This window comes from Conger conger, chromosome 9 (genome assembly GCF_963514075.1).
Source record: "Conger conger chromosome 9, fConCon1.1, whole genome shotgun sequence".
In the NCBI taxonomy this organism is placed as follows: domain Eukaryota; kingdom Metazoa; phylum Chordata; class Actinopteri; order Anguilliformes; family Congridae; genus Conger; species Conger conger.
Window position 1 is genome coordinate 34,030,326 of NC_083768.1, and position 14,309 is coordinate 34,044,634.

General features: G+C 41.4%; 2 protein-coding genes across 2 annotated transcripts in view; both read left to right on the forward strand.

Moving 5' to 3' along the window:
* The window catches only part of LOC133136797 (chromodomain Y-like protein), a 41,880-nt gene extending 33,917 nt beyond the window's left edge, over positions 1-7,963 (forward strand). The window contains exons 6-7 of the mRNA XM_061254538.1: positions 1,679-1,822; positions 4,587-7,963. Of these exons, the coding sequence (XP_061110522.1) occupies positions 1,679-1,822; positions 4,587-4,745 (303 nt within the window). The 3' untranslated portion in view covers positions 4,746-7,963. The remainder of the gene's footprint in view (positions 1-1,678; positions 1,823-4,586) is intronic.
* A 3,531-nt stretch (positions 7,964-11,494) lies between these two features.
* LOC133137221 (protein phosphatase 1 regulatory subunit 3G-like) lies at positions 11,495-13,939 on the forward strand. Its single transcript, XM_061255353.1, has one exon. It carries the CDS (start codon positions 11,600-11,602, stop codon positions 12,434-12,436), a length of 837 nt encoding a protein of 278 aa, XP_061111337.1. The 5' UTR covers positions 11,495-11,599; the 3' UTR covers positions 12,437-13,939.
* The last annotated feature ends 370 nt before the right edge of the window (positions 13,940-14,309 follow it).

A 14,309-nucleotide genomic window follows, 5' to 3' on the forward strand; every position in this document is an offset into this window, starting at 1 on the left:
TAATGTTTTTAAGTTTCATATTATGCAGAAGTAGGTATACACTGCAGTTGTTCAATTATCTCAACTAAAGAAACTGACCAACAGTTTCAGCAAATGAACCCAGTAAATAAAGCCTGTTGTCTCATCGATGTAATTGGCCATGGCCTGACATTTATTAAGCACAATACAAGTGCTCACAGTTTCACCATCGATTTGGTGAACCATCAACCAAGAAGCCAGATAAATTTAAAATAAAGGCGCTTTGACTGTCTGCTGGAGTGATGAGCTCATCTGTTGTAATGGCAGCCTTGTTGACCATTGCTAATGTTAGCCTGTTTGTTTCTCTTTATGATATGATGGGAGGTGATGTTGGTTAGCCGTAGCACTCGTGGACGTGATTTGGCACTTGAAACGCGCACTGTTGCGGGACCGTAAACAAATCCCCAAGTATAAATTTGAACAATATCTAAAACGTAAAATATTTACAATCTTTTCATATTTTCTTTGACCACGCTAGTGTATACACTGAGCTCCATAATGTTTGCGACAGACATAAAAAATTTAAAAGAAAAACTTTTTTCTGTGTAAACCACTATTTTCAATTTGTAATCAAACAATTCACATGTGGTTAAAGTGCATGTTTTCTCAGGTTAATAATTGACTTTGTTCACTTTGGTTTCACTATGTAGAAATGACATCACTGTAATGACAGCAGTTATGTTTAATACTTTGTTGTGTATCCTTTACAATGCAATGACTGCTTGAAGTCTCTGACCCATAGACATCACCAGGTAGGTGATCTCTATGGTGTTTAGGGGTTTTTCTTCATTATGAGGAAGCATTCTTCTGTCATCAACTGTAGAGGTCTTTCTTGGCCTAGCAGGCCCTCTGTGATGACTGAGCTCACCAGTGCTCTCTTTCTTCTTAATGATGTTACAAACAATTGTTTTTGGTAAGCTTAAGCTTAAAATATATGCAGTAAATATAACTGTCCAATTACTTTTGGCCCACTAAAATGGAGGGACTATGTATAAAAACGAATGCAATTATGTGTGCTGGATAGCAGTGCCAAATTAGCAGAAATTGTCCAAATACTTACAGACTGGACTGTGGGTGTGTGCATACACTCAGTGAGCACATTTAGGTATGTATTAGACTTGGTTAAGTCTTCTGCTGCTGTAGTCTCTCCACTTAGAGGTTTGACGTGTTCTGTGTTCAGATGCTGGTTGTAATGTGTGGTTATTTGCGTTGCTACCTTCCTGTCAGCTTCGACCAGTGTGGCTCTTCTCCTTTGACCTCTCTCATTAACAAGGTGTTTCCGCCCGCAGAACTGCTGCCCGCCGGATTTTTTTTGTTTTTCACACCATTCTTTGCAAACTCGAGACTGGTGTGCGTGAAAATCCCAGGAGATCAGCAGTTTCTGAGATACTCAAACTCAACTGGCACCAACAATCATTCCACGGTCAAAGTCACTTATATCACATTTCCTCCCCATTATTTAGTCTGAAAAACAGCTGAACCTCTTGACCATGTCCGCATGCTTTTATGCATTTAGTTGCTGCCACATGATTAGCTGATTAGATATTTGCATGAACAAGCTGGTTTACAGGTCTACCAGTAAAGTGTATTTGTGTTTGAATTTTGATGTGTGTGTATGTATATGTGTGCCTGACGGTGTCTCCGCCTCCTCTCTCCCCAGGCCAATGAGATGCTGCTGAGTGGGCGTAAGCTGACAGCCCAGGAGGCCTGTGCTAAGGGCCTGGTGTCCCAGGTGTTCTGGCCCGGGACCTTCACACAGGAGGTCATGGTGCGCATTAGAGAGCTAGTCTCTTGTAATTCAGTTGTAAGTCATCCTTTTGATTTCTTTTTCATTTTCTTTTTTTGTTAAGGCATTTCTCACACGGCATGCCCTCCTCCGTCCTCCTCTGCCTTCCCGTTCCTCCCTTCTCTCGTACCTCATGCACAGACACCATGCGCATTCACCTATTTGCCCCCCACAGACCCCACTGCCCACCCCAACGGTTCCACCTGGGTAGCCTGGCCTCTCTAGGGGATTCCTTCCTTTCTGCTACTCTAAGAATTCAATTTATTTTAGGTCCTGAAAGGATAATGCTTTAAAAACGAATGTCCTTCCAGTGTCCACTGCTGAATGAAATGTAGTTAAGTTTATGATGTAGGTTAAAAGGGTTATACATTTTGGAGCAGGCCAGAGCACTTATGAATTCAGTCTCTAATATTTTCTCCTGTGGTTGTAGCTTTTTTGTTTTGATACACTTTGTAAGCTCTGGCTAGCCCTTTGTTGTATGTCTGGTGGACATTAGTGGCCATTAATCACTATTGTAGAGTTGGAGCAAGGCTGGCTAGTTTTACTTATTTATTAAGCCTGGGCTCTTGGCAGAGAGATAAATCTGTGTAAGTGCGCCAGCTTCCTGTAATAAGTGCCACTGGGCCATACAGTAACAGCCAATAGCTGCTTTTAGATAGTCTGCTATGCGTGCCAATAGTTCAAAGTTCAAAAAGTTAGTTATTAGTTCCCAGCACTAATTGCTGGGTTTGCAGCGACACCCCAAGACGTTGCTACAATTTTCAAAGCTGTCATTTTCCTGGACCAGGTTGGATTAGTTCAGCGGCGATTTGTACCAGCCTGGTTTCAGCTCTACAGGGAAAATCATATAGAATAAGATCTGTTTTTAGACTCCTGGTTTACAATCGGGCACATATTCCCATTTTCTACTGTATTCTTCCTCATTGTGATTTTAAAGTTAAAGCACATTCAAGAGTTTTGGCAGAGCACATTGTTTCCTCTTAACGCACTTGTGGTTTGTGTCTCCAGTATACCCATCCCAGTTCAGGTTGTACTTATCGCAAACCTTAAATTAATTAACAATTTACTGTTATAATAAACTATGTCATTGCATTGTTCTTTGTACCAACAGTACTGTGCAAAAGTTTTAGGCAAGCGTGAAAAAATGCTGTAAAGTAACAATGTTTATAAAAAATAGAAATATTAATAATTTATTTTTATCAATTAACAAAATGCAAAGCGAGTGAATAGAAAACAAAATCTAAATCAAATTAATATTTGGTGTGACCACCTTCGCCTTCAAACCAGCATCAATTCTTCTAGGCACACTTGCACAAAATCTGGGATTTTGTAGGCATATAGTCTGCTGTGTGATTAACCAATTATTCCAAACGGGAGCTAATGATCATCAATTTAATGTGTGTTGAAACAATCATTAGCTGAAACAGAAACAGCAGTGTAGGAGGGTTAAAACTGGGTGAGGAACAACCAAACTTTTCTTCCAAGGTGAGGTTGCTGAAGACATTAATGTCAGAAGTCATACACCGTGGCAAGACTGAGCACAGCAACAAGGTAGTTATATTGCATCAGCAAGGTCTCTCCCAGGCAGACATTTCAAGGCAGACACGGGTTTCCAGATGTGCTGTCCAAGCTCTGTTGAAGAAGCACAAAGAAACGGGCAATGTTGAGGACCGTAGACGTAGACGTAGTGGTTGGCCGAGGAAGGACACATCATGCTTACTTCCCTTCGCAATCGGAAGATGTCCAGTAGTGCCATCAGAAACCAGTGGGACCCAGGTACACCCATCTACTGTGCGGAGAAGTCTGGTCAGAAGTGGTCTTCATGGAAGAATTGCGGCCAAAAAGCCATACCTCCGACGTGGAAACAAGGCCAAGCGACTCAACTATGCATGGGGTGCAGAAAAATGGCAGCAGGTTCTCTGGACTGACACAATGTGAAGTATTTGGCTGTAGCAGAAGGCAGTTTGTTCACCAAAGGGCTGGAGAGTGGTACAAGGAGGAGTGTCTGCAGGTGACAGTGAAGCATGGTGGAGGTTCCTTGCAAGTTTGTGGGTGCATTTCTGCAAATGGAGTTGGGGATTTGGTCAGAATGAATGGTCTCCTAAATGCTGAGAAGTACAGGCAGATACTTATCCATCATGCAATACCATCAGGGAGGCATCTGATTGGTCCCATATTCTGCAGCAGGACAATGACCCCTAACATACAGCCAATGTCATTAAGAGCTATCTTCAGCGTAAAGAAGAACAAGGAGTCCTGGAAGTGATGGTATGGCCCCCACAGAACCCTGATCTCAACATCATTGAGTCTGTCTGGGATTACACAAAGAGACAGAAGCATTAGTTTTTCTAAGATGTTTGGAACAACCTACCTTCAAAAACTGTGTGCAACTATACCTAGAAGAATTGATGCTGTTTTGAAGGCAAAGGGTGGTCACACCAAATACTGATTTAATTTAGATTTTTCTTCTGTTCATTCACTTCTCCTGTTAAAGCATTTTGTTAATTGCTAAAAATAAACTTATTAACATTTCTATTTTTGAAAGCATTTTTATTTTACAGCATTTTTTCACACCTGCCTAAAACGTTTGCACCGTAATGTATATCAGACCAGTTTCTCTTGGCTGGTACTCTAGGTCTCATACCTTTTTATATTTTAGCATAGTTTTAAAATCACCTTGGTTACAAACATCATCTCACTGCTGTACAGTAAAGATAATATCACGTGTGTCAGGTGTGCCAATTTATTGCCCCCTCTTCTCTGTTGCCATGGCGACACTCAGGTGCTGCGGGAGTCCAAGGCGTTGGTGCGTAACACCACCAGGGCGGGGCTAGAGCAGGCCAACGAGCGGGAGTGCGAGGCCCTGAAGAGGCTGTGGGGCTCCCCACAAGGCCTGGACTCCATACTGAAGTACCTGCACAAGAAGATTGACGAGTTCTGACCGCCAAACTCACAGCTGTGGGGCTCCAACCTCCGTCCTCAGAGCAGAGGGTGACAGAAGACACACACACACACACACACACACACACATTTAAAAACACCAAAGGAAGACAAACACACAGGCACGCGCCGATTTACAACGCCAAAGGAACACACATTCATGGGCACACACACACGGACGCGCACGTTTAAAAACACCAAAGGAAGACACACACACACACACACACACACACACACACACACGCACGCTCTCTCACACACGCCGTTGGAAAGTGTGTGTGCCTCTGTCAGCGTGAGGGTTTTTCAGGGTTGTGTGGGCCAAGTGGAACAGAGGACTCCATTCTAAAGTGAATGGGAAAAGCAACAATTGACACCTCCCCCACTCTCCATTATGCATTGTTTGACACCCAAAAAGGCCTGTGGGCGAAAAGACGCTGTAGGGCCACTTTTTGGCGGGCTGACGTTTGCGGGGGACCGTGTTTGCCGTGACGCGGCCACCACTGAGTTGGCGGTGTCGGGGTTTGTCGGGGGGAGACGGGGAGGAGAAAAAAAGTGTCTTATCCAATAGCTTGGATTGGTGTTTACTTTTGTATCGGTATGAACAAGCCTTATTATTGCTATTGTATGTGCACCTTGAGAATATTCATACTGAACAGATGCTACATGAACGGAGGCATCCTATTGGCGGCACAGAGCCAGTGGATATGATGCTATGGATCATCACAGTAGTAGAAGATTGCTTTAATATTTCGGTTCCACCCTTGAACTGCTTTCAAGTTGACTGCTTTCAAGACGGCAACATTTTGGTGATCCTTATTTCCTGGAAGACCAACATCACACATGACAAACGCAGGTCATCACATGCCTGGCAGTATTACACTTCCAACAGACAAGTTCGGCATAAGTTATACTTAGCATTAGCTTATAAATGGAGTGTGTGTGTTTTTTATATACTTTTATATCTATGTTGTGGCTCAGAATTGCTGGGCAAAATGCATTTAAGAGAATGAACTGTTTGTGTGTGTGGGTGTGTATGTGTGCGCGTGCAAGCGTGCGTGAGTTCCTTTTGGCTTTTTGGTTGAAAATATTACACCAAATATCATGTCTTTAATGTAAATACCATTGTCTAGATTTGCATAGAAATAGTGTTGTTTTTTTATTTAATAAGTTAAAAGAAAAATGACTGTCACACTATTCCTTCCAAGAAGAACAAGCAGGAGAATGCCTTCTTATTGCTCTAGCATTGATGCGGCGGGCTTAGTTTCTGTGCTGTTCCTTTCCCATGATGCCGTGGGTACGTGTGTCCACGTGGGCTCTGCAGCGGTGTCATAGCGACGGCAGGGCCCTCAGTGCTGGTCCAAATCTTATTCGCCAAGAACAGGATCGAATCCCCGCTTTCTTCTAAAGAAATAGGTCTGCAGGTTATGAGAAGCACTTCAGACGGGATGTGGAGCTCGTGACCAATGTGTGTGATGACTCGTCCAGCAGACAGACCGTGGAAGGCTGGCTCAGCTTCTGTTAATGAAGGTCCTACTAAACTCCCAACAAACGTTCATGTCTCACCTTTTCAAAACAAAATCTAAACTTTAAACTTGAACACTCCGTGTCATCTCACTTGTTTAATGGGAGCATACCTTGCTTGGCAAGCTTGACGTGCACTCTTCAGGACTGAAATGTCTGAGAGGATTTCCATCTCTGAATAGGTACCTTTTTTTATTTAAGTAATTAATGAAAACATGTTTTAAATGGGCGGTTAATTTATGCGGTTATTTATGCTTGGTGAGAGGGGACCGACCGGTATTTCTCAGATTCCATTTGTGATCGTGTTGTCTGCAGGAAGTGGTAACAAACTGCCGTGTGCTCAGCTTCTGGTTGGATGAAACAGGAAACGTTTGACTGTTCAACAATCCCTACGTTTGAGAAGGTCAATTTCAAAGTATTGCCCCAGAAAGATATTAAGATATAAAGATATTTTGTTTAAAGGGTATGAACTACTGTATTGTCTTTTCTTTTTGACATAAACTATATTGTATCATTTAGACTGCTCATAATTATGTGAAGTATTTAAGTATTTAAAGCATCTGTTGTCAAATAAATTCTTAAAGTCTTACTTGAAAGGTGACGCTTGTTCATCCACATCCTCGGGTTTAAGCCTCCATTTTGTGGCCGTGTTCAGTACCATGACATCCCGTCTTGGAGAACAAGACTGACACGGTTGCGATGATTAAAGATGTCCACTGCATTCCCCGATTTCTCTTCCAAACAAAGCTGCCCAAATTCCATCGTCTGGCTCTCAGCGGTATGGATTTCTGAGAAAGCGCTGATGAGGTTAGTGCTAGAGAACCGCTTTGAGCTGTTACTTCTGAAGAGCATTGCCAGGATGGGCAGTGTGAGATCAGTGCGAGTAGGCAGCGGGATTATGAGAAGGAAGAGGGATCAAAAATTGGAAAAAGAAAAGGCAAAAAATATATAAAATGAAAGACTCCAAATACAAAAGTTGGTGGGAACAGCTTTGTCATTGTGATGCTTTGCGGCCCTGCACTTGGAATACCTCTTCAGAAGTTGTGAAATGCATTGTACAGGCTTTAATGTAGCTGCAGGTCACCCTGTCCGGGGGTAAAGGCCAACGAGAGGGCAGTCGCGGCGTGGATATGGAGGCCCAGCGGGCGGAAGCGGCTGTCTTCATGGCTGATGAGGAGAAGCAGCCATCTTTCACTTCATAAGTGTCACCAATCTCCCCACGGTCCTCTGACATGTTTGTTAAAGCAGAGTGGCAGTCGTATCTCCCAGCCTGGGAGGATAGACTCCTTCTCTGGCGCTTGTGTATGGAGCGCTTATCCTGAGCCCCATTCTGGCTGAATGTACATGTTAGGGAGATTGTGTAGTGAAATGAAGCCATGAACTTGACCTTATTTTTGTACAGTCAAAGTTTTCATTGGGATTGAATGCCTAAAGACCCCCGCCCCCCTCACCTCCTACCCTCTTTTCAAATGAACTGTACAGTGTGAATATTTGCCTTCAGCCTGAATTCCTGCTACAGTATTTTTTTTTTTTTTTTTTCATCTGTTGGACCTGTTTGTCGTAGATCATGAACTATATATATACATACATATATATATACTGTACAATCTGTAAAGTTTTTTTATAGATTAAAAAGAAAACACATGCAGCTGTGAAAAAAACTGGTTTAAATAAACTTATTTCATACTTTATAAGGAATTTAAGTCTCGTGTCTGTTTCTATCTTAATCCGTTTTTGATAAAGAAATGGTGTCAATGTCAGTAAACTTGGTGTATTATTGTTAATGTGTGATAAAGCGGGTGATGGTAATGATTATTCATTTTGTCTGTTCTACATAAGGCCCCTCATGCTTCTGCCAGCTTGTATAAGCTGAGCACAGTGAGCTTACAGAGTCACTGTGAGTAGCTCAGAGTTAGTAATATCCTGTCACAATGAATGTGCGGCCACAAAGTCTTTAACCCAAGAAGAGCCGGCTCTTCATCAGTCAGGCCAGACAGATCAGTGCAGATTCACGCGAGGCAAAGGAACTAATCAAAGCTAATCGGAGCTGTTTTGATTAGAATAGTTTGGTTATAGTGTTTCGTGGTAATGAAATTGATTATCTGTCTTCACTTGAAAGTAGAAGAAAAGCAGCTTTGGAAGAACCAACTAGAATGCACAGCATGGAGAGAATCTTTATGATTTTGCATCAGTGAAAATGATTTCTAGTATTTCAGTTGACTCACATCTCCACAATATAAATACATCTTAAAGGTTTGATGGTTAAGAAACAGGTATACACTGTCCTCGGTGTGGAAAGAAGATCAGGTCAGTTAAACTATTCTAATAAAGGCAATGAAGTTAAACATTGATAAAAGGTAAATGAGGTAAACTGGTATGTCCTAAAAAAAAAAAGTATGTCCTTAAGTATGATGGTCTAAATCAAAATGAAATATTTGAAAGGGCTGTTTCAAATATCTCAGATGGTTCTGGATTTGGATTGAAGCTCCTTAGTGTGCATGTGAGTGCACAAGGAAGCAAGAAAACGGTCATCCTGGCCTTGCAGAGGACAGAGCTGTAGTGTGGCACGGCCCTGCTGAACATGTCCCGTGCTCCCCCAGGAGACCCTGCCGTCCGCTGGGCCCTGCAACGTCAGCAGCAGCCAGGAGGTGAACTTGAGCCTGTCAAGAAAATAACACTCCGCCTGGGCACACAACTGCATATGAGATGACACGAAGTCAGCATGTCAAGTCCCAAAAGTGAAACTTGTCTATCCTTGAGAGATTTCGGCAGTAGTTTCAAAAGCACAAAGGCAGCTTGCGTAACTGTAATTAACCATTTATTGACAGCATCTGAACAATAATAGGAAATGACATTCAATGGCAAGGGTAATGTGAAATTGTATTCAAATTAGATTATATGGCATGATAAGACATTTCAGGAAATTGCCATGAAAGGCAGCACAAGTGAGTTTACACTCTGCTATTTCCTGTTTGGCTAAGTTCAATTTCATTTGAGTGAATCTCAGAGAAATTTGAAAATGTATTTTGCTGTAACAGAACTGAGGATATGAATTAACTGTCCCAAGCTGATGCGTTGCTTTCTGGTTTTATGAGACAAAGTGACAAGGTGCCCCATACGTTTCTTTACCAGATTTGTGAACTCAAATTGAACTGTACAACATTACCACCAGACCACAAGATTAAAATAGCACAGTAACATCCTGTTCCGTTATGCTTTCCACAAAGTTACCAGTCACCTGTCCTGTGCTATGAAATATTCATCATTGAACACAGTGCAGACAGAAAACAGCACACACACACACACCGCTCGCTCTATTTTGTTTGTTTATTAGAAATGAAAACATCAATTTGAAAGGTGCTGTGGTTGTGTATACCGAATGTTAACACCTTCAGGCTGGAGCGAGTGATTGACGGAACCCTGTAGCGACAGCACCGGTAGAAAGATGCCTTAATTCTTCCAGTGAGGGATATGCAGGTTTAAAAAGACATGATTCGACACAAGAGTATCAACACAACTAACCTCAACTACTTAAGCCGTATACGGGTTATTACTGGAATGATTTGCATAAATCAGGCTATATAACCAGTGACACAAGTTTAGTTGTTTTGGCTAAGTACTCCAGCACGTTAGATTTGAAATAAAATCATGAACATGATGTTAAAGTGCAGATTGTTAGCTTAAATTTGAGAGCATTTACATCAATATTTGGTGATCGGTGTAGGAACTGCATCCCGTTATACAGTGCAGTACGTAACAATTTGCACAGTCGTTCAAATTCTGTTCTTTTATTTATTCGTTTTTAATCTATTGTAAAAGAGGTATTACAATTCAATATTTTCCCAAAACTTCAGAACCAAAACCATTTCGCAACCTACTACACATAATGAAATGTATCGTTTAAAAAATCGACCGATTTGCTTTTCTTTGGTTGTTAAATGAACTTGAGGTTTTACATTGAAGTCAATGGGCAGAAAGCTTCTTTACGCTCAGCAGCCATACTTCCGGTTGCTTCATTGCCTACACCCTCCCACTCTCTCCAGTTCCATTGGCGCGCTACGGGTACAGATGCAGCGTGTATTTGGTCACGTCTGAAATTCGTTTTCAAGTTAGCTCATCAGACTGTTAATATTGCCAAACAATATTTCGTCTGAGAGGAACAAGTAACTGCATGTATCACTTTAAGGAATGTTGTGTGAATGTGTAAAACCATTCCCAACTCTGGCCAATTGGGCAATCTGTCATAATATTGCGTTCAGTGCCTCGGAAGGTTATTATTAGTATTACTACTAAAATTGTCATCATCATCATCATCACCATCATCAACATCATGACTATTATTATTATTATTATTATTATTATTATTGCCCTGCGATGGACTGGCGACCTGTCCAGGGTGTATTCCTGCCTTTCGCCCAATGAATGCTGGGATAGGCTCCAGCCCCCCTGCGACCCTGTTCAGGATAAGCGGGTTAAGATGATGGATGGATGGATTATTATTATTATTGTTATTATTATTATTATTATTATTATTATTATTATTATTATTATGTTGTTGATGTTGTTGTTATTACGATTATTATTATTGCCATTATTATTAGTAGTAGCAGTGGTAGCGGTAGTAGTAGTAAACAATTGGATTATTGCTTTAATAGTAATAGAATTACATTTTAGTTATGCCCATGCCTCATCTCCCTCGGGATAAAAAAAAAACGCAAGGGAAAACAGGCTAAACAAATAAAGGTAACTACGTGACGTTACACCTGATTTCTACGGGTAACAGAATTTGTCCCCTGTGACGCAAAGCGTTCTGCGCAGTTGGGGTGTTTTCAGAAAACGTGTTACATAATTTCTGGTTTGTATCAGAATACCCATGCTCTTCATGTAAATAAAATACAATAACATACACTGAGACAATAAAAAAGTAACTTGCTTCTGTAGCTACTTTCTTTAACCAAGTACAGAACATTTATGGTGTCAAACTACACACGTACCCTAAAATGAAGGTGTATATGATCACATTTATTATAACTTTATTAAAACTTTACACCAAAACAGTTTAATAATGTCTAATACTCAAAACAATTCGTAATTTGAACAACACTATTCAGTGTTACCACTAAGAATTGGGATATTGCTATAAATGCACGTACACCTTCAATCACAAGACTCCATGGGTATTTCCTGATTATGTATTTGGTTATTACGTTGCAGTGACGCACTACAGTTGTATATCTGAAGCTGGGCAGCAACAGGCTGTTCGTCACGATGAGTTGGTGAATCGAATTGAGAAGAAACAAAGAAAGTTCTGCAATTGCTGTCAGAGCAAATCATATGGATATCGACGACGCCAAGTTGCTCGATACCTCGGACGCTATTCCCACTGGTGACTTAGTGCAAGGGTCTCCAAATGTGGAGGACAGCGGGGGAGTGTCATCGCAACCCGCAGAGCAGCTGGACGTTGGGGCTTCGCACTTGGAGCAAGAGGAAAGTGACCACAAAGACAGGCGCAGGACAAAATCGCTACCTGTTTACGCAGACCAAAATGCTCTCTACGAGACAATTTGCCCAGAGACGGACAGAAAGAGGGTTCAGTTCGCAGACACTCTGGGACTGTGCCTAGCAAGCGTGAAACACTTCAGCGCCACTGATGACCCGCAAGTCCCATCTAATGTCTTCTCTAGGCTACAGAGTTTTCCTCCGCAGCGGGACCGAGGATCTTTAGATGATCTGTGCGGTATGTTCGCGTCCACTCTGTGCATTAACCATTTGGTGCCTGCGTTCAAGATGCCCGTGCATTCAAAAGACTTCGGCAGCCGAGTCCTGCGCCTTCGAGTGTCTTTGGAAAAAGTTACGGTCTCTCACTTTGACATCCGAGGACAGATCAGAGCGGTGACCTCGGACTGTTCTTGGAAGGAAGTAGGGGTGAGATACACTTTTAACGACTGGCTATCATTTGTGGACGTGCAGGCAGTACCCATACCTAGAGAGGATGATGCTGTCCAAGGCGAACAGTTCTCCTTCACGCTGTACACACCCCCATATTCAGATGAGAGTTCTTCAGTGCACTTTGCGGTTTATTTCCGGACTGACCACGGCGAATTCTGGGATAACAACGGACGAAACAACTACACCCTGAAGCAGGAAACTGGAATATTGAACGAGAGCTAAGTTTCCCATGCTACATAAGAACCATTCTCAATGTACATGTCAGCAGAGGAGGCCCGTTGTACACTCGCTAAATTTTTAACTCGGTTATTCGGTAGTTTTGGCGCCGTCTACATTTTTCTTCCTGGGTCGCGAAAATGTACATTGTATGGACACAGATGGACACAAGTAAATTAGTCATACAGACACCAGAATACACTTTGTATTCTGTCCTGTATTGTATAATCTGAAATTATATTGTGGGAGTACAATGGTTATCTGTCAATTCTTTTTAAGATACTATTCTCTATAATTATTGTAGGGCGCTATTGTATGTGTCAACTGAAGCCACAATGAGCAAATCATGTTTTCGCCAAACTTAATTCAAGGCATGCGTAAAAATTGGATGGGTTCTATTCTGAATTTGTGCATTCCGTAATGTATAGGACATAATGTGTTTACTGAATATGACTTAATTATTTGTGTCAGTTCTATTCATTTTTAAATGTGTTATTTCATGCTTAACAAGTAACCAGTAGCCTCTTCTCATACTGAAATAGCTTTACAGCCATATGTATATGTAAAGCGATATACGGTAATTTTAAATGGAACTGGCATTTTTATATCCATACGTCTCAGTCTCACTTATAGATACCACTTTTCAGCCTGATCAGGCTAAAGGCTTAGGCTAATGATAAGGTAATAACGCTATCCTCATTCCCTGTTTCTTAGACATATAGTGTGCGTGGCTGGCTGGTTATAGAAACCAAAGTGAAAGTACCAGTGCTACAATATGATAGCATACATATTCATCAGCCTACAGTATCTACAGCATATGGCCTGAAATGTTGAGGGGTGCTGCCTTCAGGGTGTGAACAGCATTCCATGTGACTGAGCCAATGAGAGCGCTTGTCCATTACCCACATACCAGGTGTCTGCAATGATGTGAGAATTGAGTCCTTATCACCGGTGGGACATTCCATTCCTGAGCACATTTTGGGCCTGAAAATGTACTGGTAATGTTCATGGGGAGAGAAAACTATGTCCATAAATGGGATTCCATAAATGCGCTGTAAGAATGTAAGTGCTATAATGACAACAGTTTTCTCACAGAAAATAATAATAATAATAATAATAATAATAATAATAATAATGATAATGAAGCACTGAACATGCCTTGAAGTATGTTACTTGTTTTTTTGTTTTTGTTTAGTTTTTTTTGCAAACAACTTTTTTTTATAGATTTTCCATAAAGCAATATACAGAAAAGACAGCACTACACTTTAAGGGTGTTACTGAGCTAAACTTCACAACCTTGGAGGCTGTGCATAGTTGTTTTTATAATTCCAGATGGACACAAGTAATTCATTAATTGTCTAATTAAAAAAAGGAATTGTTTGGGATATCTTCCTGAACCAAAAATAAATTTTCCTATAAAAGAAAAAACCTGTCATTGTGTTCGTGTACTGTAACTATTTTGAGCATTTGGTTTTTCTTACAGTAAAATCCTACCATGACTACTTTAAATGTGCCCATTCTGGCTTCTTCCTAACTCGTTGCCATAACTCAACTAAGTGTTTGGAGACTGCATTCCCATTTTTGGGCACTTGTACAGTAAGGCATTGTAAGAGGACATCGTTATTCCATGAGTCAGTCACACAAATCATTGGCTCCCTGTCTCCAATACCACTCTCACATAAGACTATGCAGGAGAGACTTGTTTACAAAGGTTTTCAGGAAAATAGAAAAAATATAACCCACTGCACAACAAGTCCTGAATACAGATTAACCAAGGATATCAATATGGCCACATCCCTGCCATAGGGAAGCCGAGTACTGTGATGTCATGTCCTGGGTGGAGCTTCCCCACAATGGCGAACCACCAGATTATTGACGG